General features: G+C 40.1%; 1 protein-coding gene across 4 annotated transcripts in view; it reads left to right on the plus strand.

Annotated features, from left to right (window-relative positions):
* Positions 3,880 to 26,629, plus strand: part of ZNF292 (zinc finger protein 292) — a 97,854-nt gene continuing 75,104 nt past the window's right edge. The window contains exons 1-2 of one of the 4 annotated variants that reach the window (XM_003121280.5): positions 3,880 to 6,960; positions 7,160 to 7,356. In XM_003121280.5, coding sequence (XP_003121328.1) covers positions 7,189 to 7,356 — 168 coding nt within the window. In that variant the 5' untranslated portion in view covers positions 3,880 to 6,960; positions 7,160 to 7,188. Of the gene's footprint in view, positions 6,961 to 7,159; positions 7,357 to 7,389; positions 7,702 to 26,629 lie in introns of those variants that run through there. The other 3 variants (XM_021089737.1, XM_021089734.1, XM_021089731.1) reach the window with 3 other exon arrangements.

The following is a 26,629-nucleotide window of genomic DNA, read 5'->3' on the forward strand; positions in this document are numbered from 1 at the left end:
AAAAAGTGCATGAGAAGGAGGTTAAAAAAATCCGTGCTTATTAAGAAATACCTATGTGTGGCTTAGGAGTCAAGTGATTCACAAAACACTTTGGATAATTAGGATGATTAGAACAAAAAAAATTTTTTTTTTTTTTTTTTTTTTTTTTTGCTTATTTAGGGCCACACCCTTGGCATATGTAAGTTCCCAGGCTAGGAGTCGAATCAGAGCTACAGCTGTCAGCCTACACCACAGCCACAGCAACACAGAATCAGACCCACATCTGAGACCTATACCACAGCTCACAGCAATGCCAGATCCCTGACCCACCTAGCAAAGCCAGGAATCAAACCTGCAACGTCATGGATACTAAATCAGATTCGTTTCTGCTGAGCCACAGTGATTAGAGAATATCATGAAGAATTGGTTATAATTTTTCTTTTCAAAAATTGGTTTGTGCCCACTGATAGGTGGAGCAGGAATGAGGTTTTTTGTTTTTGTTTTTGTTTTTGTTTTTACAAAATCAGTATGGGGCCATGAGTTGGAAGGAAGGTTAGGAAGGCAGAAATTAGACAACTACAGATCTAGAACAGAACAGTATAATCTGTAGGATCCTGAAGTGATGGTTAGAAACACAGGTTTTAGAGTTTCCTGGTGGCCTAGAAGTTAAAAACTTGACATGGTGGCTCAGGTTACTGTTGTGGCTCTGGTTTGATCCCTGGCTCAGAAACTTCTGCATGTCATGGGTGTGGTCAAAAAAGTAGGTTTCTAGGGACCAATTCTAGTGTACTTAATCAGAATTTCTAGAGGTGTGGCCTGAGAATCTGCATTTAAGTCAAATTATCCAAGCTATCTTTGGCACACTAAAGTTTTAGAGGTTCTGCCATAAGATAACTCAGATTCTGAGGATTAGGCCCTACCTGGAGTCAGAGGTAATCTCCTTACATTTATTTTCTTCTTAGATTTCCAGGAAGATAGTAAGGTTCCATATTAAGTGGTATAGCAGATGTTAGTGGGTAAACTCAAGGAGAAGAAATTGAGAAAAGATTCGGTTATGTTAAGAAAACAATTGGATTGGAAATTTAGATTCACTTGAGAAGATGGTAAAAAAAATCAATACTGTGACAAAATGTAAGAGCAAAGATAAAATTAAATTAGATCTAAAGCACAGATTAAGTTTGTGAAAGAGAAAGCTAGGGCAGACATTTTTGTAGTTCATCTGATACAGGGTAATGACTGAGCATATATCTTGTCTTTTGATTCTGTTTGCTCTAACTTTTGATTGTAGATGATTCTGTTGATAAAATATAGATTCCCCTGAATGTTTGAAAGACAGCTGGAAATAAGCTTGCAAAGTTTTTTTTTTTTTTTTTAATTTTTTAAAGTTAAACTCCTTCTGCACACAGATGTTCCCAGGCTAGGGGTCAAATCAGTCACAGACATAGCAATGCCAGATCTGAGCCACATCTGCTACCCATACCACAACTTGTGGCAGTGCTGGATCCTTAAAGCCACTGACTGAGGCCAGGGATTGAACCTGCTTCCTCACAGACGTTATGTTGGGTTTTTAACATGCTGAGCCACGATGAGGACTCCAAGCTTCTAAAGTTTAGAGAACACTATTGATGTCCCTGTAGATTCTAGGATATTTTAGATAATAATGAGAATAAGGGCAAATTCATATCTATGACTGCCAAAAATGAACTGAATTGAATTTAGTTCAGTGCACATTTACTGACTACATATTTTTACTGAAATGTGAAGGGATATCAGAGAAGGAGCCTAAATATGACATAGTCTCTACCCTCAAAGGACTTACAGGCTCATGAGCCAGGCTCATCTATAGACTGACTGTAATAAAAGACAAGATTTGATTTGACAGATTTCAAAATAAAATGCAGTAAGTAGTAGACTAAAGCTACAGAGGTTGTAAAGGATGGTTATTTCCAAACGGGAAATGGGAAGGGGCCAAGGGAAAGTAGGACACATGAGACAAATCTACTCTGGTAACCGATTTTGTAGCCAGACTTCACCACCAAGACAAAGGAAGACTCACAATGGAGCCCTGCTTGGAGAGGAAATAAAGAGGGTGAGGATGTGGGGAGAGGAATAGTAAGCAAACATTTTTGTAAAGGTGCAATAGAGGGTAACTGCTTGGTGGGACTGATCCAGATCAGGTCCAGTGTAAGAATAGAACACTAAATTCCTGAATTGATACTAATTGAATTACTGTTGTTATACTGAAGAATACGTCTGTAAGAAGCACAGAAATCAGGGAGTTCCTTGGTGCCTCATCAGGTTAAGGATCTGGCATTTGTGAATGCTGCTGTGGCAAGGCTTGGGTCATTGCTGTGGCACAAGTTTGATCCCTGGCTGGTGAACTTCTGCATGACCTGGGTGCAGTAAAAAACAAACAAACAAACAAACAAAATTCACAGAAATAAGCAAAGTTCTTAAGATGAGGTCTTAAAATGGGAAAACAGTTTTCCAAGTTCATCATAATTTGACAGTCCTATTTTTAAAAATTTGGATACCACAAAAGTGATATTCTCTGATGGATTCCCAATGAGGTAAATGGGATACAGTGATTGATTAAAGTTTAGAAATAAAAGGAAAAGACACTTTCTATGTTTCTCTTTGCTTTTTGGGAGAAATAGTGTGAATGAATTCAAGGATTCTTTACAGAGACAGTGTACACCACATGCATGCTTCCAAGATTTTATTTTGCTTTATTTCGCGATTATTTTCAACTTGGATAATTTACATTTGTATGATGGAGGCTCTATTAAAAGCATTTTCCTTAGAATGCTATTACTCTAATTTGCACTTGGCTTTTCCTCATGGAAAGTAAAACAATCCAAATAGGCAATACAAATATCCTGCTTCATTTAATTACCTGTTCATTTAAATACATATGCTGTCTACATTCTGGGAAGAATTCAAGGACCAGAATCAATCCTTTTAAATGCAGGCCCAGGGTTTTCGGTGCCTTTGGAATCATTTCAATGTGTGGCACAGCACCTGTCTCATGTTTTCAACATTGATTGGACTCTCTTCGCCATTCATCTCATGAAAAATGTTTTCCTCGGGAAAGTGTGGTGTGTTTTTAGCCGATTCCAACCATGCTCCCGCTTTGTGTCTGCGACACGGGAGTGGTTCCCAGACTCTAGGGGGACTTTCTGCTGGACCCATCCCCAGACAGACTCTGGGTCTCACCTCTGAGATTCAGGAGGCGGCCTGTCTGGGGCCTGGCGGCTCAACCCCTTGAAAGAGAGGAGGTAGAATCTGCCAAAGACCCAGCAGCTGTGCCCGCGCCGCGGCCTCCGAAGGACAAACTAGCATCCCCGCCTTGTCGGTTTCCGGAGCCCCAGTAACCCCGCTGCGCAGTGGAGAGGCTCCAGCATCCCTCGGCCTGGAGGCCCCGGGCGGCCACAGCTTCCGAGCCAGGAGTCACAGTCGCTCTGAGGCCTCGATCCACAGCGCTGGGTGGAAGAGCCGCGGCGGCAGATGCCGGGGATGCGGTTGCGGAGCTCCGGCTCCAGGATGGAGGACAGGCGCACTCGCGCGGCTGCCAGGCGAGCGAGCGCCCGGGCCGCGCCGGGGAGCCCAGTCCCGCCTCGGCCGAGTGGGGATCTGAAGACAGGGTTAGCCGAGCAGATCGCACGCAGCCAGCCTCTGCCCGGCTCCAGTCCCGCGCACCTTCCTGGTCGCCAGGGCCCCGGGAAAGAGCCAGGGAAAGAGACAGAGCTGCGGGAGGGCGGCGCTCTCTCCGCCCTTGAGGCCCGCGCTGTCTCCCCGCGTGCTGGGGTTTGCTCTGCGCCCAGGGTCGGGAGGACCTGCCCCACCTCGGCCCTGAGCCACCCGCCGGGCCCGCTTTATCCCTGGCACAATCCTCTGGCTGTTAGTAGGCACTACCCTGTTCCCTTCCTGCCCCCCAGGCCCTGTTATTTCAAGAATTTAAAAGGGGGCGGGGGGGGGGGAAATGTGCACGGGAGAGGTGAAGGCCTGGGGAGCTCGTGAAGCAGACTGGCAGGCGCGGCCTGGATGTAGACATCTGTTCTCTAAGGGTCTCCCCAGCTTTATTGATCGCAGGGATGGGGTAGGGAGGGATTTCTGATTCCCGGATTTACTCTGAAATCGAGTCGCTTGGAAGTGAAGGTCCATATGATTATACCAAGTCCGTAACAGTCGCGCTGTGTCCAAAATGGGCATGGAGGCTCATCGCGCCCTCAGGGCCTTGAGGCTTATGCATATTTTCTGGATGGAACTGGGCCTCCGAATTCCCCCAGGAACGTCTCAGTAAGTAGGGGTGTGTGTGCGTTTGTGTGCAATGATTCCCATGAACTGACAGTGTGATATTTAAAGAACAAACGGACTTCAGTAAAAGAAGTCTTCTGTACTGGATACACCTTTTTAACGGATGAAAATGAAATTTCTGAGATCTCCAGGATAAGGTCGACTTGTCAAGGGATAGTATTTCCAGTCCTCATTTAATTAAAAATCGTGAACTTCTGTAGAGATTCCGTGGACATTCCAGTTAGTGCCTTAGATGACTTTGGTGTTCTGAATTGAATGTACATGCATTATCATAAAAGAACACTTGTTCATTGCAGGTTTCTCTTCCACAAAACTGTAAGCTTCCTGAAGGCAGGGACAGTTTTCATCCACCTTTGATTTTTTCCAGTTTAAGTAGTGCTTCCGCATAAGTACTCAATAAATGATTAATAATTACCCCCAATCACTCCTAGTCCTTAGTTTCCAGTAAGCTCTAAAACAGAGGAATGGAGGAAGGGGTGAGGATAAAAGATGCAAAATAAAAGTGGATGATTTGATCATCCAACTGAAGAACATTTGCAAGGAAGTAATAATGCTTAAAATCAATTTGCTAGTCAAATCTTTTTTGATTTTAGGGCTGTCATGGACAGAAAGTGGAAGTGACCAATATTCTCAGGGTTTTTTTTAAAAAAATTAAGTAGATAAATTTCTCTTTGGATATACCTTTCTCTCCTACCCCCTTTTTCTTTCTATAGATTAGGTGTGGTATAAGCTTGAGGTGAAAACATTTTTTTTTTTTTTTGAAAATGTGCCTTGTTAGCTTTGATAACCTTGGATTTGATGTCCTTGGATACACTGGTATATGTGGCTAATCTCATATATCTCACTTCTTATGTTTTCACTGGCATCCTAAGATAACACAAACTGGAGAAACCTGGTTTGGATATCCAATATACTTCACTTGGGAAAATGAGCTACAAATGTGAAAATCCATTAGCTGCTTTAATTGTTGCTTTTTCAGCTCTCAGTGACACTTTTATACCTTTGTTCCTTAGCCTTTGAATGTTCTCCCTAGTTTCTTCCATAAGAATTTAAGAACCTGTATAGTTAATATGTCTATCAGCACATATATGCTGTACTATTATTTTAGCTGATCCTGTTTTCATAAGGGGTTCATTTGTGGTCACTCACCTCATACAATGGCACTTAACACCATCACTGACATTCATATTCTGGAAATTTTCTATTAATGCTAGAGATCCCCTGAAGAAGATGATACATATAATAGGAATTATCTTAAATGCTTTTACTAGAATCTTCACTTCGAATATGACAGTGAAAAGACTAGATGCCTCTTTGAATGTTTTTCATTTCCTGTAGACCAGTTGTAAGAAAGAAAAGCTTTTGGTCTAATTTTCCACTACAACAAAATATTTTATTCTGGGAGTTCCCATCGTGGCTCAGCAGAAACCAATCTGACTAGCATCCATGAGGATGCAGGTTTGATCCCTGGCGTCGCTCAGTAGGTTAAGGATCTGGTGTTGCCCAAGAGGTGTAGCTGAGGTGTAGGTTGCAGAGGTGGCTCGGATCCTGTGTTGCTGTGGCTCTGGCATAGGCTGGTAGCCACAGCTCCAACTGGAGCCCTAGCCTGGGAACTTCCATATGCTGGGGGTGTGGCCCTGAAAAGAAAAAAAAAAATTATTTTGAACTTTAGGCTTAAGCAAGTAAATTTTGGTACTACTTCTATTGTTTCGTTCAAGAGCTAAGTATTCATTCTTTCCAGGTTGCAAATAAAATACTGTTCAGACTATCATCTCCATTCACAGCATCAGGAAAAACAATGTTGAATTCATAACTCTCGATAACCTTGCTTTTATTTTAGCGATTTACCCTCCGTTGTGATTTTTTTTCCCGTTGTGATTTTTAATGGAGTCCTTATGACCGTCTTTTTTTCTCCCTTGACCTACTTTCTTTTCAAGGGCTTTCGCATATTTACTGTTTTCAGTGGTGGCGATTACTGTAGTGTGTAGGAGAGTCAAATCACGGCGAAACAGATTAGTCGGCTCTCACTTATTCCAGAAATGTTCTCGAGGTTTAAAAATCACCTGGTTCCAACGTTCACAATTTCATAATCTGAAATCTTTTAAACTATGCTTTTCATGAGTTTGCTCCGTTCTTCATCCTGAGGATTGGACTCATTCCGCTCTGATCCAATTGTTATTTTTCTTTGTTGCCTCCACCCCCTAGAGATTGTGTTTCCAAGGGAGAGGCGTTCTTGGGGCTGAAGAGGAGGGGAGTGAGACAAGATCTGCTACCTCAGGCACTAGATCCTCCTCCCTCCCCGGGTGAGAAGTAAGCGACAATTTTGACAGTTCGTAGTCCCGCTTTGGCTCTCACGCTTGTGGTCCATGGGTGGGTTCTACTTGCTCCCACTTCCGCCGTCGCTGCTGGTCTGTCTTCAGGCCAACGGCAAATGCAGCCACTGCCCCAGCCCACCCAGAGCTCTCCCTCGCTCGTCCTCTTGGGAAACTGGGGCATGTGTCCGTAGAAGACTTCGGGGACTAGGGAAAGCCAAGCCAGGATCTGGACGCTCCGGAGGACAGCCCCTCCCCAGGTTTTTCCCCCGCGTCGCGGCGCTCACGTGACCGAAAACAGGCCTCCACCGGCCCGCCCCTTTCGACCGCTGCTGCCCACTTCCCGCTCGGGGTAAGCAAACCGCGGTTTTCCGCACCGCCCAACCCCGCCCTCCTCTTTTCCCCTTCCCTTCACCTCCCTTGGGTTCCCTCGCGCCACTCTCCCCGCCCCCCATCCTCCCCACCGGGCCCTTTGTACGTGCTCGGCGGCGTGCGAGCGCGCCCGGCACGTGACCCCGCCGAACGTGGCATTGTGTTATCACGTGACCCAGGTGCGTACGCGACGGAGTGGGGTGTGAAGATGGCGGACGAAGAGGCCGAGCAGGAGAGGTTGAGTCGCAGCAGAGGCGGCTGCGCCGCGGAGCTGCAGCGCCTGAGCGAGCGGCTCCAGGAGCTGGAGCGGCAGCTGCGGGAGAGCCGGGTGCCGGCCGTGGAGGCGGCCACGGAGTACTGTCAGCAGCTGTGCCAGGTGAGGGCGCCTGGAGTCCCCTCCCCCTTTCCCCCAGCTAGAGGGGGAAGAGGGCGAGCGAGCGCTTGGCGGCCGAGCGGTGGTCGTCGCTGCCTTGGCATCGTCGGCGCCGCCGCCCGGGCGGGAGCGGGGAGTACGAGGAAGGCGCCTTTGTGTGGCTGCCGTTGTGGAGGTTGTTGTCGGCAGCTCTCGGCTGGGGGAAGGGAGTTGTGGTCAGGGCGGAAAATCCCCCCTCCCCTCTCCTTCCCTGAACTCGGGAGTGCGCGGTCCCCGAGGCCGAGAGATGGAGACGGCGAAGACTGGAGCTCTCTCCGCAGCAGGAGAGGCTAAGGGGTGGTCTGGAGGGTAGGTTCCCTTTCTCCTTCTCTTATTGTGCGCTGGGGATTACCGCGCCCCCCGCCTCTGCACCCCTGTTTCCTACTCCGACGGGCCTCCGCCCCCACCGGTTTGATTCCTTTGCCTTCCCCTGCTTTCATCCGTCCCGCCCCCGGCCCCGTTCTCGCCGTCTCCGCGTCTTTGTTGTTCGAGTTTCGCCTTAGGACTGAAGGGGCCTTTGTTGATGTTCCGAGGAGCAGTCCCCGCGGACCCTTTCTAGCTGGGCGAGACGTTCGGGAGTAGGGGGCGCGGAGGTTGTCCCCTCCTGCCTTTACTTGCTCGGAGCAGCATCGCTTCCACGGTAAAGGTTGCTCTCCTCGGTGGACAGAATCTGCCCCTGTTTGTGTATACTAGGGTCGAATGTCCCTGTGGAGTGGCTTTTCCAGAGACCGCTTCCCTTTGGCTTTCACCCTTGGAGGAGTATGGTTTCTTCTCTGCCCTTCCTCCCGCGTCTCCTCACGCCCCTATTACTCTGAGTCTTCCCTGTTTGGCCTCCAGGTGAAATCGAGAAGACTGAGGTTCTTGTGGACCCGTACTCACGTCAGTTTCAGGCCTTTTCCTTCGTTTTCTTGAACAAGGACACTGCTTTCCAGTAACAGCGTTCTAACAAGGATTTGGAATGTTAACAGCACTGTTTGTTTGATTGAAAGGAGAGTTTGAGCCTACATTTGGACTTGATTACATACCCTCCAGTTACGTTTAAAATTTCAAGGTGCTGCTGCTGGCTGTGGTGAAGATTTTGGTTAGATTATCTTCTTGAGGAGGGAAAAGAATTTATACGGGTCGCATTTAAAGTTAGCTTGTGAACGTATCATTATAGAAAAGTTGTTTTGAAACGATACTGAACTTAAAATCGAACAATGGTGGACCATTTTAGCATTTCAAAATAGGCCCCATTTTCACTTGATTTCTAGCCTACAAGTTGAGAATTTTTTTTTTTAATAAAATCAGGGATACTTGATCTCATACCAAAAAAATTCCATTGCTGTGTACACCTTATTGTCACAGATTATTTGATGATTGTTCATTATCTTAAAAAAAAATTCTTTGTGAGATTGCGTGGTGACTTGTCTGGGAATATGTGCAGTGTGAAAGCCCTCCACTTAAGGTGGTATAGATCTGTTGAATGCCTATGGAAGAATTTGAGATTCTGTCATTGGTTTGAATCATAGTTTTAAAGAATTGTTGAAATTTACCAGTTTCATTGTACTGGCATACCTACTCATTCTTAATTGGTCTTTTAGGTTAAAAGATTTATTTTAGGTATGAAAAAAAAAACTTTAGTAAGATGCTCATAAAAGGAATCCTTTCATATTTCTAAGTGAAGTTAGCTTTTTAGTCATGAAAAGTATTCTTTCAGATAACAGTTTCCACTGATGGATTTAAAGCTAATTACTGTAAATACTCTTGACCAGCAATATTTATAAGCAGGATTAATAATCGAACTTGATTATTCCTACAAATTGAACTTGATTTTGAAGGTGTGCAACATCAGAATTTTATCACTAAAATAATTTTTAATGTATGAAACAGCATTCTTTTTTGTCAGTCTGAAAGTAATTACCTGTATTAGTTTTAAGTGATTAGACTTAAAACGTGTAAATTGTTGTCATTGACATGAAACAGTAATAAAACAAATGCTAGGTTTGTGGGTTTCAAAAAATAATATATTTCATGCACTAAAATCCCATGATAATGTAAATGCATTTAAAAGCGGTTTCCATTACTTGAATAGTAGAGTGTATCTGATGTTTGAGAACTTCTATAGGACTTTTTCTATGTGTATCTACATATATGCTTAAAGTTACCTATTTGGTGTTGCCAGATGAGAGGTAACTTGAAACAGCTGTTTCTTTAAAATTGTATCATTGGCATTATTAACATTTTGATACTAGTTGAGCAAAGCAGTAGTTAACAATAAAAGAATTTATTCCAGCAGTTTAAAAACAGTGCTAGAGATGCTAGGAGGTAGAAATTATATCTTTGTTTCTACCTAGAGATTATCATTTAACTTTTTCTATCTAAGCTTTTCCAGTAAAACTGGGATATTCATATGCTTCAAGAAGGTGAAGATGAAGAAGTATTTGTCAGAGTTAGTGGGCTTCAGAGTTCTTTAAGTGTTGATGCTTAGTGCTTGTGTAAACCTCACCGTTGTATTTATTTTTAAACAGGAATTAGTTTATATTCCTAATTTTTAATTTCAACAAAAGGTGACTTTCTGGAGAATAGTGTGAAACCTACAGAAATAAAGTTGCTTACTCTTTCCAGTTTATAGATTTTTTTTAAAATAAGGTAGATGGTAAGAGATTTCTTGAGTTCTGAGAAGTAGAAATGAGAAACATTAGTTTTTTTTCTTTTCTTTTCTTTTTTTTTTTTTTTACTGTTAGCAGCATTGTTTTGCTCTTTATATTGGTTTGCTTCCTGGAAGCACGCCCCACTTTTACATGAACATTTGCTTAAAGCTTGAGAGTAGGAGGAGGGGAAGGTGGTACAGGATGGGCATATGGGAATGTCTTTCAACAAATCTTAGATTTCCTTATATCTTTACAAGCCAGCTGAAATTTGGATAGTGTAGTCGATGTATTAATAGTCTTAAAATCAATTTAGAATAAATAAGAATATAGTATAGCCAGAAATAATTTCTTGAATTTGTTTCATTATCATTACTATATATAAAAACTGCTTGTAGTTGGAACTTCTGGACCTTCAATTGTCTTAGACTAGGCTAGTATTTGCTCACTCATTCTGAGGTGTTATTGAATATGCACACTGTGGGCCAGGCAACCATGAGCATGACCCCTGGCTACAAAGAGCTTACAGTTTCTGGTGGAAGGTAGACAAGTAATTACAGTAAACTGTGATTTATATCTTTTTTTTCCTGAGATGAGTGTAGGACATTGGACGATTATTTATCCGGGATTTTAAATGGAAGCATTTCAACAGGAGAATTCCAAAAGATTTAAAAATGATTATTCATTTAAAAAGTTAAGCTATTGAGGGAGTTCCCTGTTGTGGTGCAGCAGAGATGATTGTGACTAAGATTCATGAGGATGCAGGTTCAATCCCTGGCCTCGTTCAGTGGGTCCGGGATCTGGCATTGCTGTGAGCTGTGATGTAGGTCACGGGTGAGGCTTGGATGTGGTGTGGGCTGCCACCTGTAGCTCCTATTCAACCCCTAGCCAGACCCCTGCCTCGTCCATGCCCTCCCCCCCCCAAAAAAAAAGTAAAGCCATTGGAATAGTCGAATAATTTGTTGGAGCATGATGTTTGTTGTCTTACACACATATTGTACCTTAGTTCATACCTTAATTTATGTGAGCAGTGCTTCTCAACTGGGCATAGTACTTCTTCCCACTGCACTTCTCTCTTCAAGGGCATTTGAAATATGTGGGGTCAGTTGTTTGGTCATTGCAGTGACTGGGGATGGATAACTGGCATTTAGTGCTCATGGGCCATGGATGCTACGTTTTCTGAAGTGACCAGGACAGTCCCACCCCACTGAAATTTATCCCTCTGCCTAAATACCCACAGTGCCCTTTTGAGAAACACTGAAGAGGAAGAAAAAGAATATATTAAGATTTTTTGGTCACTATACTTCTTCATATTAATACAGTTATATTAAGAAATGCAGTTAATCTGGAACAGATCCAGGTCAGTGCCACACTAAGCTTGAATGCACATTGAACTTGAAATTTTCTACTTTCTTAGCAGAAATTACAAGCAATTACTTAAACAATTACTAAAACAATTCACTTATACTAGATTAAAGGGGTAGCAAATTCAGCACACTTAGTTGTCCTGATTAAAGCCGAGATTTGACCTTTTGATATAATTGAAATTCTGTGCTTTTAAGAAAGCATTTAATTCAAGGACTGGATTTAAATGTTAGGGGATATAAGATACAGGAGACTCTATCTAGTAGGATGTAAACTAAATAAGACTTAAATATCACTTTAAGATGACAGTTGAAGAGATGTCATAAGGCTGTGTATCATTAACACATTTGCTTTATTTTTTATTCTTTTTTAAAAATTGAAACTGGGGAGTTCCCGTTATGGCGCAGTGGTTAACGAATCCGACTAGGAACCATGAGGTTGCGGGTTCAGTCCCTGCCCTTGCTCAGTGGGTTAACGATCCGGCGTTGCCGTGAGCTGTGGTGTAGGTTGCAGATGCGGCTTGGATCCCGCGTTGCTGTGGCTCTGGCATAGGCCGGTGGCTACGGCTCCGATTGGACCCCTAGCCTGGGAACCTCCATATGCCGCGGGAGCGGCCCAAAGTAATAGCAAAAAGACAAAAAAAAAAAAAAAAAAAAATTGAAACTGTACATTGAAATAGGTTTTAAAAAGTCAAACACCGAGAAAGGGCATACACTAAAAACTTGATCTCCTTCCCACTCCAGACCTCCAGTCACCTTCCACAAAGACAGTCCCCCAATAGCATTTTATACATCTTTCCAGAAATACTGTTTACTCTTTAAAAAAAAAAAAAATTAAAATGTGTACATACTGAAAACTGCATGTTTTTTCACCATGAAAGGTATCTTTGAGATTATTTTATAGCTGCTCATGTAAATCTATGGCTTTCTGTTTTAGACTGTATAATAATTCTAGTCCATGGCTGTGTCTAATTAACCACTTAATTGTTGGTTGTTATTTAGAGGAATAAGTTAATTTTATGTATAGTAATTTATATAGAGTTTAGGGTAGGTAGTAAGCACTTCAGGGTGGGGTATCAGACAGAAGGCTTTACTAGACCTTAATACATTTATTAACTGTGTTTAGTGCCTTTTTTTGTATAAGAAAAATGAGAACTGTTGAGAGGTACAGAGTATAAGTACAGTTATAGTATATCTTTGTATATTTTTGTTACATCCATTTGATTCTTTTATCTCCATGTTTTGCTTAGCTTTAATTATAGTGGTAAAAATTTTGAAAATGCTTAAACATTTTCCTTAAGAATCTAAACTTTCAAAATGATTATTAGAGGATATCTTAATTTATAGGACACTTCAAATCAGAAGAAAGAATGGCTTGCTTGTTAATTAGTGATAATTACTTTAGGTATTCAGGGAGTAATAAGTCATTTAAACTTTAAAAGTTTAGGTAATGCTCAGGGGAAATAATTTTTTAAGTGTTCATAATTAGTATGATTGCATGCTAGAGATATTCTACTTCCCAGAATATACTTATACCAATTTTAGCAAAGGGAAAATTTACCAAATTTTGCTTGTTTCCTTCTTGACACTTCTTGGTCCTAAATAAAAATGGGGGAAGAGAAGATAGTATATCGTGTATACCATTCATGTTGTTATATATGACTGGCCTGTAAAACCAAGGATTTTTGAAAATGCATGGTTTTAACTAAATGAAACTGCTGCTGTAGTTATTTTCCTTGAGGTTCTGTCAGGGTTGAGAAATTACCTTATTTTCCCAACTCCCACACATAAATTCAGTTCATAAAATTAACCAATCAATATATGAATAGCCTTGCTTATACAATGGAAAGTTTACTTTTTATGAATGTGTTTGTCACATACCCTGTTTAACTTATAACTGTTTATTATTTTTTTCAGGAGATCCTCTTGATTCGTTGTTTCTCCTTTGGCATTTAAAGTTGTACAGTGAACCTCATAGAAAAAATGTTATCTTTTCCCCTTTTTCTTAATTTATTTTAAACAGATATTTAAATTCCTCTTAATGTGAGAGCACTAAGGAGTTGTGCAGCTTTATGGCTTGGCTAGAGCTTACAAAATCTGGCACGTGTATTAATAGTTAAGCAACTTATACTATTAGTAAAGTAACTAGTGATAAATACAATAGGTGGAGTATGAATTAAGAAAATTAGACCATTTTGAAATAACATAGCTAAAAATTAAACAGGAAAGGAGACATTATTTACATTGGGTCTTGAATTTGTGTGGATAACCAAAGTGGGAAGGATGGCAGTAAACCTCAGAGAAATGGAACAACTGTTCAAACTGGCCTCTTGAAGAAAAATGTGAGGAGCTGGGATGAAAAATAGGATAGAAAAAGTAGATTAGAACCAGGCTAAGGATTTAGAATCCAAACCAATGAATTTTAATTGTTTTAAGTGTAGATAATATATGGTTACATTTCCTAAAGACTTACCTTTTCAAGGAGGCATTGAAATTTAAAAAAAAAGTTCAGCATGTTACAGCTGTTGGTTTTTCTTGAAGTATTCTGTATTGGTAATTGCCTTGTAACAAACTACTTGAAAACACAGTAGCTTTAAAAAGAACAGCTGTTTTTATTACTGTTCTCAAGTCTTTGCATCTATTGGATAATTCTGCAGTCCACTAGTAGGTTATCAGGGGCTGAATGATCCCAAATGGTCTCACTCATGTGTCTTTTGGTTTGGTGGGTTGGTTGAGGAGCCTCAGTTCAGTTTGTTCATCTCTGCGCCATTCTTTCCCTCTACTAAGATAGCCTCGGTTTCTTTACTTTGCAGCATGAAAGCCAGTTTCTACAGCACAGCTGCTTTTCATTTCATTTCTTTTCTCTTTTTTTTGGCCATGCGCATGGCATGTGAAAGATCCCAGGCCAGGAATTGAACCTGTGCCATGGCAGCAACCAAAGCCACTGCAGTGACAATGCTGGATCCTTAGCCCGCTGTGGCACAAGAGACCTCCAGAACTGCTTTTCAGGCCTCTGCTTTTGTCAGGTTTGCCTTGTTCCATTGGCTCAACAAGTAATCAAACACAGCATCTTTGTGGGTACAGGAGTATGTAATTCTTCAGGGACCAATTTTATAACAGTCCGCCACATCCCATTTCTCTTACTCTCCACTGCAATTTCAGGTGATTTTATGGGTCAAATTTTAATTTTTCATCTCAGCCCCACCTCTGCTTTCTTGTCACCCATATTGTATCATCAAAGCACATCCAAGTGCCCCTTTTCTCTTAGGTTGGCAGAAGGTATTTCTATTTTCTCTCTTCTAATCTCAGTCTCCAAATAGAAGAAGGGCGTTCCACTCCATCGCTGTAACTTTGGGAGATTTGTGGAACAACTTCTTATGTGCCATTGTTCTTTACCTTAATATTATTAAATCTGCTCAGAATTTGGTGTTTTATGTTGTCTCTACCTTGTACAATTTAATAATAGCATCCCAGTTCTTGTCATGATATTCGAACTTTTCTCTTAACTGATGAACTTGCTTTAACTTTCAATTTGTGAAATTCCCCAACATCCTGCTTTTATCCTTCTACTTCATTGGCAGTCCAGAACTCATAATTGTGTTTTTCAAATTTGAGTTTGCAGAAACCAAAGAGAGAGTCTGCATTTAGACTCTTTAGTAAATTTTAGTTACAGGCTTTTGACCCCAGCTCAGAGTATGATGGAACTTTACTTCACCATTTAGTTGTCCCCCTGAAACAACATTATCACAAAACAGTGCTTATCTTTACTATGTATGTGATGCATTCTGTTTTCTTTTATTATTATCTTTTAAAAGTTGCTCTTGATTTTATGGTTCACTAATAGGTCACAAACAACACACTGCAAAACACTGCTTATGGGGAATCACTGGGCTAATTTAGTAATAAGCCCAAACACAGATAGTCCTGTCAGAAGGTGGCCTTCTAGTCTAGTTGAGAAATAACTGGTTCATCGGATCAGATCCACATTTAAACTTGAGCCCAGAGCTCTTCCTGCTTTGTTTACTTTTTTCATATTTTCACTGTTCAACGGGAACTTTTTGCTCCGTCTAAATTGTTCATTCCTCATTTTACTGCCTTTGTGACTTTGTTCAGAGGAGCGGTGTAACACAGAGAAAAGTCCAGTGGCTTTGAGCTCAAACAGGAGTGCCTTTACAATCTGGACAAGATTTTAGCTCTTGCTTTCTTTGTCTGAGGTGAGGGTGAAGCTTGGAGTTAGAGACTAGACCAGATTGAAGAGAAAGAGAGATGATGTTCAAAAAAGGCACTGTTAGCTGCTTTCCTAATAATGAATTGTTTAATCTGAAGACCTGTGAGATCATAGGATTAAAAACAATGTAGTCTGTTTAAATGTCTGTTTACCCAAATTGCCTCTTAGGACCTCATCATTGCTATGTAATACTTGATGAGTATAACGCTGACTTATCAGAAAATATTGTTTTATTAAGCATTTGTTTAGGAAGACTGAGGTTAAATGGCCTAAAATGAAGCAGTTCTTTAAAAAAATGAATTTTGAATATGTGGATGATGTATTCACATGGATCATTTGGCATCCTTATTGATTCCTGACATATAGGCAGTGTTATTGATTTAAGTTTGGCACCCCTAGTACAAGTTTTACATTTAGAAAGAGAGAAGCTAAATTTAAAAGTATTAATTAATGATTGACTTATTCTCATTCTAGTCAGTTGTATAGAGATATTTGAAAGCTATCATAACAAATTTTAAATTAAGTCCTATAGTAATTTTGACTTACCAAAGTTAATTGAAGCAGACATTTGATTTTGAGAGAAATTTATTTCCAGTAAATCCGGATTATTTTGTTTCTTCTTTTAGATGAGCCATTATTATCAAAGGGAGACATTTAGAATTTTTTTTTTTTTGTCTGTTTTTATAGGACCGCATCCGCGGCATATGGAAGTTCCCAGGCTAGGGGTCTAATCGGAGCTGTTGCTGCTGGCCCTACCCCACAGCCACAGCAATGCCAGAACCAAGCTGAGTCTTCGACCTATACCACAGCTCAGAGCAACATCGGATCCTTAACCCAGTGAGTGAGGCCAGGGATCGAACCTGCAACCTCATGGGTCCTAGTCGGATTCCTTTCTGCTGTGTCATGATGGGAACTCCTAGATTTTATTTATACAAAATAAATAGCTTACATTTTATATTTTTAGATAAATATACATATTCTTGATCTTTTCCTGATTTTTGCAAATATAAATCTCAGTCAACATAAAAAACTTGAAACATCATTATACATTTTAATTTAAAAGTATGAACATTATCATTATTATTATTATTATTATATGCTTTTTAGGGCCACACCCGCAGCATGTGGAGGTTCTCAGGCTAGGGGTTGAATCAGAGCTATAGTTGCCGGCCTATGCCACAGCCACAGCAGCAACGCCAGATCTGAGCCTTGTCTGTGACCCACACCACACAGCTCATGGCAACAAGGGATCATTAACCCACTGAGCGAGGCCAGGGATCAAATCTGAAACCTCATGGTTTCTAGTTGGATTCGTTTCTGCTGCACCACGATGGGAACTCCCGTTTTTATTAATTTATATTCTGAAAAATAAGTTTTAATTTTCTGTACAAAACTTTCATGAGATTCTATTTCAGAAGAATAAAACAAACTTTAATAAAATACCTATTAAAATTGATGCTTAAATAGTTTGAATCTGTGATTTACTTGACTTACCCAATCCGTATTTGTATAATTTTATTTTAAACATCTATTAGGAATAATTTTAAAAGATTGCCTGCCTAAATGGGATATTGCACATAACAAACATTGTGAATAAAATTTATGTCCTCAGACTGATCAAGAAATTCATCATTAGCTTGAAAATATTTTATAGGAAGCATTTCTTAATGCTTGTATCATAACTACAGCTTCTATGTAAAACTGAATATGTTGGCAAGAAATGAGTCAGACCTGGTATATTTAATATTATGACTTATTTTGTGTTTCTGAAAAGGCAACCTAATGTTGCAAATCCTACCTAAAGAGAAATTATTTTTAGCATGATAAAGACCTTTGAAAAAGACCTTTGAGGATTAGCTTGTGTTGAATGAAAATATTTGTGGTGTTTTATCCCCCTCCTCTAGAATTTTTTTTTTTTGTCTTTTTAGGGCCATACCTGCAGCATATGGATGTTCCCAGGCTAGGGATCGAATCAGAGCTGTAGCTGCCTGCCTACACCACAGCCACAGTAACGTGGGATCCGAGCCACATCTGCGACCTACACCACAGCTCACAGCAACACCTGATCTTTAACCCACTGATTGAGGCCAGGAATCGAACCCACGTACTCATGAATAGTAGTTGGGTTCGTTAACTGCTGAGCCACATCGAGAACTCCCAAGAATCATCTTTTATAGATCTTGTTTTACTCGAACAAACCTACTCTCTAGATTCTTTCATATATACTTTGCTTGAGAGCCCATTAGACACTGTGAATTTAAAATACTGAAATTCTAAGGACACTGGTTTTAATTTTCACAAAATTGTTTATTGTGACTCTTGACATGCTACTTAGGACTTTTCTGTTTCTTTATCCTTGAAATGGGGATATTATAGACCTTTGCTTGTGTGAGAATTGATCAAAATTTGATCAGTTGATCAAAATTATTTAAAATGATTTTTGTCATATGTTTATACTTAGAGAATACTTTGGAAACACCTTTGATGTTTCATATATGATAATGACCTAATATCATTTTACTACATTAATATATCATTTTCAAGTCATCTATTGTCATTTTGAAGGTAGCATTGGATTACTGATTTATCAACGTTGAAGCCTACATTTCAGAGAGGGCAGGATTAGATTTTATAATAATTTATGAAAAATCTTTCTGTCTTAGGGGAGGTGGGGCAGATTACTCACTGTGTGTGCCAGGAGTTTATTGGCTTTTCAGTTAAAATCTTTGTCTAAAATTTTAAACCTGGGATTTGAGAGTATGGGATGAGAGAAGCTAGTTTTACATAGGAACTGAAAGTATAGATTTTGAACTACAATTTGAATTCCAGCTCCTTTACTTCTGTGGGACTTCAGTCTTTGTTTTCTGTTTGTGTCTTCATCTCTAGACTGGAGGTAATAATAATACCTGCCTTAAAGCTCTTGTGATTAAGGTATAGTATTTGTTGAGTGCTTTGCCTTATCATGGTGAAGGTACACAGTAAATGTTAACTGTTAATACAAGGACTAGATCTGAAATTTTCGCTTATAAAAGAACATTAATCTAGGAGGTCTCGTCGTGGCTCAGTGGTTAACGAATCCAACTAGGAACCATGAGGTTGGGTTCAATCCATGGCCTTGCTCATTGGGTTAAGAATCTGGCATTGCTGTGAGCTGTGGTGTAGGTCACAGACACGGCTCAGATCCCACGTTGCTGTGGCTGTGGTATAGGCCGGTGGCTACGGCTCCGATTGGACCCCTAGCCTGGGAACGTCCATATGCTGCAGGAGCGGCCCAAGAAATGGCAAAAAGGCAAAAACAAAACAAAACAAAAAGAAAAGTACACTATATGTTGCCTTCATTTTTTTTACTTACTGTTGTAGTTTGGATTCATTCCTCACCAAGGAAATGCTCTTTTGAAGGTAACTTGCTTGGCATTTATATGTAGTTTGTTTGTGTCTTTTTATGGCCATCAGGGCATCTTGGAGGTTCCCATGCTAGGAGTCGAATTGGAGCTGTAGTTTCCAGGCTACACCATAGCCACAGCATCACCAGATCCAAGCTGCATCCTTGACCTACACCACAGCAATGCTAGGTCCTTAACCCACTAAGCAAGGCCAGGGATGGAATCTGCGTCCTCATGGATACTAGTCATTTGTTTCCGCTGAGCCATGACAGGAACTCCGAGTTCGTTTTTTGGTTTTTTTTGTTTTTTCTCTTGGCTTTTTTAGGGCTGCACCTACAGTGTATGGAAATTCCCAGGCTAGGAGTCAGATTGGGGCTACAGCTGCTGACCTGCACCACAGCAACGTGGGATCCAAACTGACTGTGTGACCCCTGCACAGCTCATGGCAACACCAGATCCCTGACCCACTGAGTGAGACCAGGAATCACACCCGCATCCTCATGGATACTAGTTGGATTTGTTTACCCTGCACCACAATGGGAACTCCTGCTTGGAATATTTTTAATTAACTTTAGACTCAGCTAGTAATCCAGCAGCCCAGACTATTTCACATGCCTGAACATTCTTTTTAAGAAAATTGAATTGTCAGCATTTAAAAAATCATAAGGTTTCATGTTGAAAAGAGGATGTTTGGCCTCTCCTGGAAAATCAGAAGATCTGGCACTGTTGAACTTGTTCATGGCTACAGGCTGAAGTGGCTCCCTGCTCAGTCCCTCTCGACATTTTTAAATGTTTGTGACTGTATCTTAAGTTCCTCTCCCTTGTGTTTATTTATACTACTCTCCTGATTCGCCTGCCTTTGTGACTGCTCCTTAGGCATCTTCCTTTCATTGCTGGAAATGCCTGGTAATTATTAGATAGTATTAATGTATTTTAGAGGACTAGATCCAACATCTCTGAATTTTTTGCGTGTGGCATTTCCTCAGTGTTCTTTTTATCCTTTCACTCTTTGTTAGTGACCCACAGACATTTTCCTCATCTCATCATCGTTTCTGAGACAGGTCTCAAATCATAAAGCTGCTCAAGGGACCTGTTGAAAATCCATGTTTTACATACAGCAGGCATCCACTCTGCAAGCATCCCCTGTTACTCACTCTGGATAAGATTTCCAAGTGTCCATTCTCTTAGAACTTATCACTCTTCTTGGCCTTTTTCTCCCGTTTCCACCCACCTGTGAAACTCTTCCTCATCGAGTTCAATAGGTACTTGTAATTAAACAGGTCTGAAATTGAACCCACCCACTCTCCTTTCCACTCCTCTATCTCCTACCAATAAGAAAGCCTGTTGGTATTGGTGACATTCTTCCCCTCCCCCTCAAATTTAGGTTTTGAAACCGTGAGTCATTCTTAGCTCCTCCTTTAACCTCTCTGGCCCCAGTCACCAAGTTCTGTCAATTTTATTCATGCACTGTTTCTTCTGTTCTTCTCTGTTTGTCTCTAGTATACTATTAGTGGCCACTTAATTTCTTGCAGCAAAAATTCCACCGAAGATTTTTTTTCACAAGGGTATTTTTTTCTCCATTCTTTTCTCTAACCTGTCTTCTTCTATGTTGTCACTAAGATTCTATTATCTGGAGTTCCCGTCGTGGTGCAGTGGTTAATGAATATGACTAGGAACCATGAGGTTGCAGGTTCGGTCCCTGCCCTTGCTCAGTGGGTTAACAATCCGGCGTTGCCGTGAGCGGTGGTGTAGGTTACATATGCGGCTCGGATCCCGCGTTGCTGTGGCTCTGGCGTAGGCCAGCGGCTACAGCTCTGATTCGACCCCTAGCCTGGGAACCTCCATATGCTGTGGGAGCGGCCCAAAGAAATAGCAAAAAGACAAAAAAAAAAAGATTCTATTATCTTTTCAGAGCATGGATGTGATATTCTTAAAGACTTTTAAAAGGCAACACAATGTGGAAGCGTTTTGACACCATGAGTTGAAGTCCCAGCTCTACCATTTACTAGCTATGGGATCAGTTTCTTAACCTGTTAAAAATGTGAGATAAATGAGGCATCAGCACAGCACCCATCACCTTAGTAAACACCACATAAAATGCTATTCCATGAAAAATAAAATTTAAGCTCACTAGCCTTACATTCAGGGACTTTCATGACCTGGCACCTAGCATGCTGGCCTGGCTGATTGGCAGCATATCTCTTGTTTCTTTTCTATATAAAATCTTAGGGATCTGTAGTCTGTTCTTAAACTACAGTTTATATAACCTCTTTCAACTCCTTTATTAACACCATCTTTCCATATTTCATTACTTCAGTCTGTGAAAAGATTATTAGATATTGTTAATTTTTTCATGAGGCTTTCCCATATTCCTGTATGGATTTAATAATGTATTTATTACCCATCCTTTTTATTGGACTGTGTATGTTTTTCTGGCTTTTATCATGGTTTTTTTGTATTAAGATTATGTTTATCTTCTCATCCTCTCCCCAGTTTGGAGCCCCTTAAAATCAGGGGCCATGTCTTATTTTACTGAATCATAAGTGATTAAATCTTGTTAAAATGATTGCCTCTGTTTTTGCTTGAATAGGCTGATTTTAATTGTGATGTGAATTTTTGCTTGTAACAGGCCATTACTTAACTGGAATTAGGTTTCTTCTGACCACTCTTTGTTTCATCTCAGTTCTGACTTTGGGTTCTCTGTGCTCAGGGCAAGGGTTAAATATGTATAGTTTTTATAAAGCAAACATGAGTGTATGGTAAGAAGTAACCCTCTTAATAGCTTACATTTATTAAATGCTGTTTGTGTGCCAGGAACTATTAAATTTTGTATATGTGTGTGTGTATTTAGGAGGGAGGGAGATTGAGAGAGATGAACTCATTGTAATCCTCAACAATCCTCTAAAGTAGGTGGTTACTGTCTATATATGGGACTGCTGAAACACAGAGAAGTAAAGTAACTTGCCAAAATCAAGTAACTCAGATTTAATTAACAGCAACAGCAGCAACAACAACAAAAACCAGGAAGAGCCAGGGTGGGAAGGATAAATTAAGGATCTGGGATTGACATATACATACTATATTTAAAATACATAGGTGCAGTTCCCATTGTGGCTCAGTGGGTTAAGAACCCAACACAGAGTCCATGAGGATGCAGTTTCGATCCCTGGCCTTTCTCCATGGGGTAAGGGTCTGGTGTTGCCATGGGCTGTTCTATAGGTCACAGATTCAGTTTGGATCTCGCATTGCTCCAGCTGTGGTATAGGCCGGCAGCTGCAGTTCTGAGTTGACCACTAGCCTGGGAATTTCCACATGCTGCAGGTGCAGCCCTAAAAAGAAAAAAAATAGATAACAAGGACCTGTATAGCACCAGGTAACCTGCTTGATTCTGTGTAATAACATACATGAGAAAAGACTCTGAAAAGGAATGGATATATGTATTTATGGATGGTTTACTTTACATCTGAAACTAACGCAACTTTATAAGTCAGCTATACCCCAATAAAGTTTATTTTAAGAAAGAGTAAAATGCAAACTAAGTAAAACTTTTTTTTCCTTTTTGGGAGGAATATGTAGGTGTTGTTTGTTGAACTTTGCTTTAGGGTACAAAGAGAACTTATAAATTTAAATGTAAATTCATAAACTTTACTCATTTGAAACTAAACTTCAGGAAATCAGAGCAAGGAATATAAGTAGTTATTGTAGTGGAGTTTGAGTAATATCTTATTTAAGAACATGTTGAGTAAAGTTCTTTGTTTAGCAGTAGTGGGAATTTTATTTTTAATTTCTTTGAGTAATGTATGAATCCTTTAAGGGTAATCAGTACATGTTTATAAACTACAATGAGAACAACTCATTGAGGATCTAATCTCCAAATATAACTAAGATCAATTCTTTATTAGATTAAGGAAAAACTTCATTTGTATTGTGTTTGGTCTCTATATGGTGCAAAGAAGTACCTAAAACCCTTGGGGAAAAGTAGGTCATCAGTGGTCTTTAAGCTGCTTGTAATTGCATATCCTGCCAGTAAACATTTCAGTGTGACACCTCAGTATCGGAATGTGTAATTTTATTTATTCCCTTACTTATGGCCACAGTGTGCAGAGGTTTGATGTGGGATCTCAGTTCCCAGACCAGGGATTGAATGCCAGGCCACAGTGGTGAAAGCACTGAATCCTAACCACTAGATCATCAGGGAACTCGAAGAAATGTGTAGTTTTAAATCACAGGTGTAAACACACACATATTACTTCAGCTTATATAGTTAATTGAGTCTTTTTTTTTTTTTTTTTTTTGTCTTTTTGCTATTTTTTGGGCTGCTCCCACGGCACATGGAGGTTCCCAGGCTAGGGGTCGAATCGGAGCTGTAGCTGCCAGCCTACCCCAGAGCCAGAGCAACATGGGATCCGAGCCGCGCCTGCAACCCACACCACAGCTCACGGCAACGCCGGATCGTCAACCCACTGAGCAAGGGCAGGGACCGAACCTGCAACCTCATGGTCCCCAGTCGGATTCGTTAACCATTGCGCCACGACGGGAACTCCTTAATAGAGTCTTTATTAAATAATATAGTTTATGTTTGAGGTAGATTTCATAGAAGTAGTTTTTTTTCTATTTTATACTGTTTAGAAACCATTGGTTTAGAGTGCTATGAGTAGCTCAAGTTTCTAGGATTTGTTATTAAATAAGAGCTAGTTTTTGTTTTTTGTTTTGTTTTTGTTTTTTTGCATTTTGGTAGTGTGCTGGAGAAATGACAGTTGTGACCCAATCAGAATTTTTTTCATACTGTCTTTTAGTCAAATTTAATATGTGTATTTCCACTTTATTGTTTCTGTCATTCCTTATCCATTATGAAGATCCTGAGTTTTGAGTGTGCCTGTTTTCATATTTGCTGTCAGCTCTGAGTCAATTCTGTTACTTGCTTGGCAATATTGGAGCTTGACCCTATAAGCATTTTTCCACTGGATGGATGTTAAGCTTTATCTGTAAAGGATGCTGAAGGGATCTTATGCAAAGAAGGGGCTTCTGTGTTTGTTTCTTGCTTCTACTGCATGACTGATAATGGCATGGATGTGGGGACATCCAGGGATCTTCTCCCCAAGTGAGTGCCCAGTGGACAGACTTCTTAGGTGAGCTCACAGCCCCAGCCCCAACTTTATAACCACCTCACCACAGTTCTGATACAGACATTGCACACCCCGGCAGCCAACATTCTCTCTTTCTCTACACTCCTGCTTGCACCATAGAAGGTTGTTACCTGTGGCCCTCCCTATGCAGGAACTGCCGGGAAGCAGGTTCTTAGTGTTTCAGCTCCCTTTTAGGGCTCACCTACCAGTTACTTAGGCCCAGGCAATCCTGGACCTAAACTTCTTTGCCATCTAGTGAAGTGTAATCATTGGGCTCTAACAGGGTCCAAGCCCTAGCTTTGGGGAAAGGCCCTCTTCCAGGTTTGTTTCTTCCTTCAGTACTCTCAGCTGTCTGTATTCTTCAGAGTGCTCTTTATGTGTTTATACGTTACTCCCCTGATATAATTAATAATTCTTTATGTGAAACTTTCTCTGTTCAAATTATTGTGTGGTCCCCAGATTTTTGGTTTGATCCTGTCTGATGCAGTGGGTTAAAATTAGGTAAATTACATACTAATGCATAAAAACTGTGTATAGAATAATACCAATACTTTCTGCCTCATACACATTGTTGCATATTTGGGTTACCTGCTAGCCCTTGGAAACAAGTTTTGGTATTAAAAGAAAAAGTACCGTGGTTATAAACTCAGTTTTTCATTCTAGTGGGATTTTAATTATGCAGGAGTGGTCCTTAAAAGTCTCTGATCCCCAAAATTGTTGAGGGAATAGAACAGTTGTGTGTTTTCATGGTGAAATATGTCATATGTAAAACAGTCTGGAAATATTAAATGAGAACTTTTCAATCCTATTAAACATACTTACTGCTTAATAAATAACACGTATAAGTTATCTTTTTAAAAAAATTCTCCAAATAGGAGGTTGGGTTAAAAGAAAAGCACACCCACGCACTCAGAGGACCTGGGGCTGGTGAAGCAAGGAGAGAATGAAGTGCTGTTTTCACTGATTTATTTGTAGTGTTAACTAGTTAAATGGTTTTAGACAAATTTATTTATTTATTTTTACATTTCATAATTTTTATTTAAACAAGATGATTTTAATAAGAGTCATAGGGTTTAAATTAGGCATGAAAGTACTTTTATGTTTGCTTTAACCCTAAAAAATTAGCGTGACATCAGTTTTATAGAATGGGACAAAAATGTAATAAATGGTTGCAAACTCAACATTAACTTTTATCTGATCCTGAAAATTTTGCCATACTTGCTCCTCATAATTTATTAAAATATTACAGATACGATTAAAATGTCTTCAAATGTCTACTGATTCTATTTCTCTAACATATCCCTAGACAGACTACTATCCTACATTTAGTGTTTGGAATTCCCATGAATTTATATACATAGGAACATATGGATGTTTCCACATAGATCATATATTGTTTTATATTATCTCACACTTTATATTATGCCATAATTTGTGTTCAACTTGCTCCCCCCACTCTAATACTTTGATAGGATATTTATCTGCTAATACTGATAGCCCTACTTAATTTTAATTACTGTGTAGTATTTAGTGATATGACTATGCTAAAATGTACTTTCATTCTCCTATTGATGAACATTTAGGTTGTCTCTAATTTTTTCCTGCTATATAATGTTATAATTAATTTTTTGTATACCTATCATTGCAAACATGTGTTAGCGTTTCTCTAATGTACTTAAAAATGTAATTTTTATGATTTTTATTTTTTCCATTATAGCTGGTTTACAGTGTTCTGTCAATTTTCTACTGTACAGCAAGGTGACCCAGTTACACATACATGTATACATTCTTTTTTCTCACATTATCATGTTCCATCATAAGTGACTAAATATAGTTCCCGGTGCTATACAGCAGGATCTCATTGCTTATCCATTCCAAAAGCAATAGTGTGCATCTATTAACCCCAAACTCCCAGTCCATCCCTTTGCTTCCCCCTCCTCCTTTGCAACCACAAGTCTGTTCTCCATGTCCATGATTTTCTTTTCTGTGGAAAGGTTCATTTGTGTCATAAATTAGATTCCAGATATAAGTGATATCATATCGTATTTGTCTTTCTCTTTCTGACTTCACTTAGTATGAGAGTCTCTAGTTCCATCCATGTTGTTGCAAATGGCATTATTCTGTTCTTTTTATGGCTGAGAAGTATTCCATAGTGTATATATACCACATTCTCTTAATCCACTCATCTGTTGATGGACATTTGGGTTGTTTCCATGTCTTGGCTATTGTGAATAGTGCTGCAGTGAACATGCCGGAGCATGTGTCTTTTTCAAGAAAAGTTCTGCCTGGACATAAGCCCAAGAGTGGGACTGCTGGGTCATATGGTAGTTCTATGTATAGTTTTTTAATATACTTCATATTGTTTTCCATAGTGGTTGTACCAATTTACATTCCCACCAACAGTGCAGGAGGGTTCCTTTTTCTCCACACCCCCTCCAGCATTTGTTATTTGTGGACTTATTAATGATGACCATTCTGACTGGTGTGAGCTGGTACCTCATAGTGG

The sequence above is a fragment of the Sus scrofa genome, chromosome 1 (assembly GCF_000003025.6).
Source record: "Sus scrofa isolate TJ Tabasco breed Duroc chromosome 1, Sscrofa11.1, whole genome shotgun sequence".
NCBI classification, from domain to species: Eukaryota; Metazoa; Chordata; class Mammalia; order Artiodactyla; family Suidae; genus Sus; species Sus scrofa.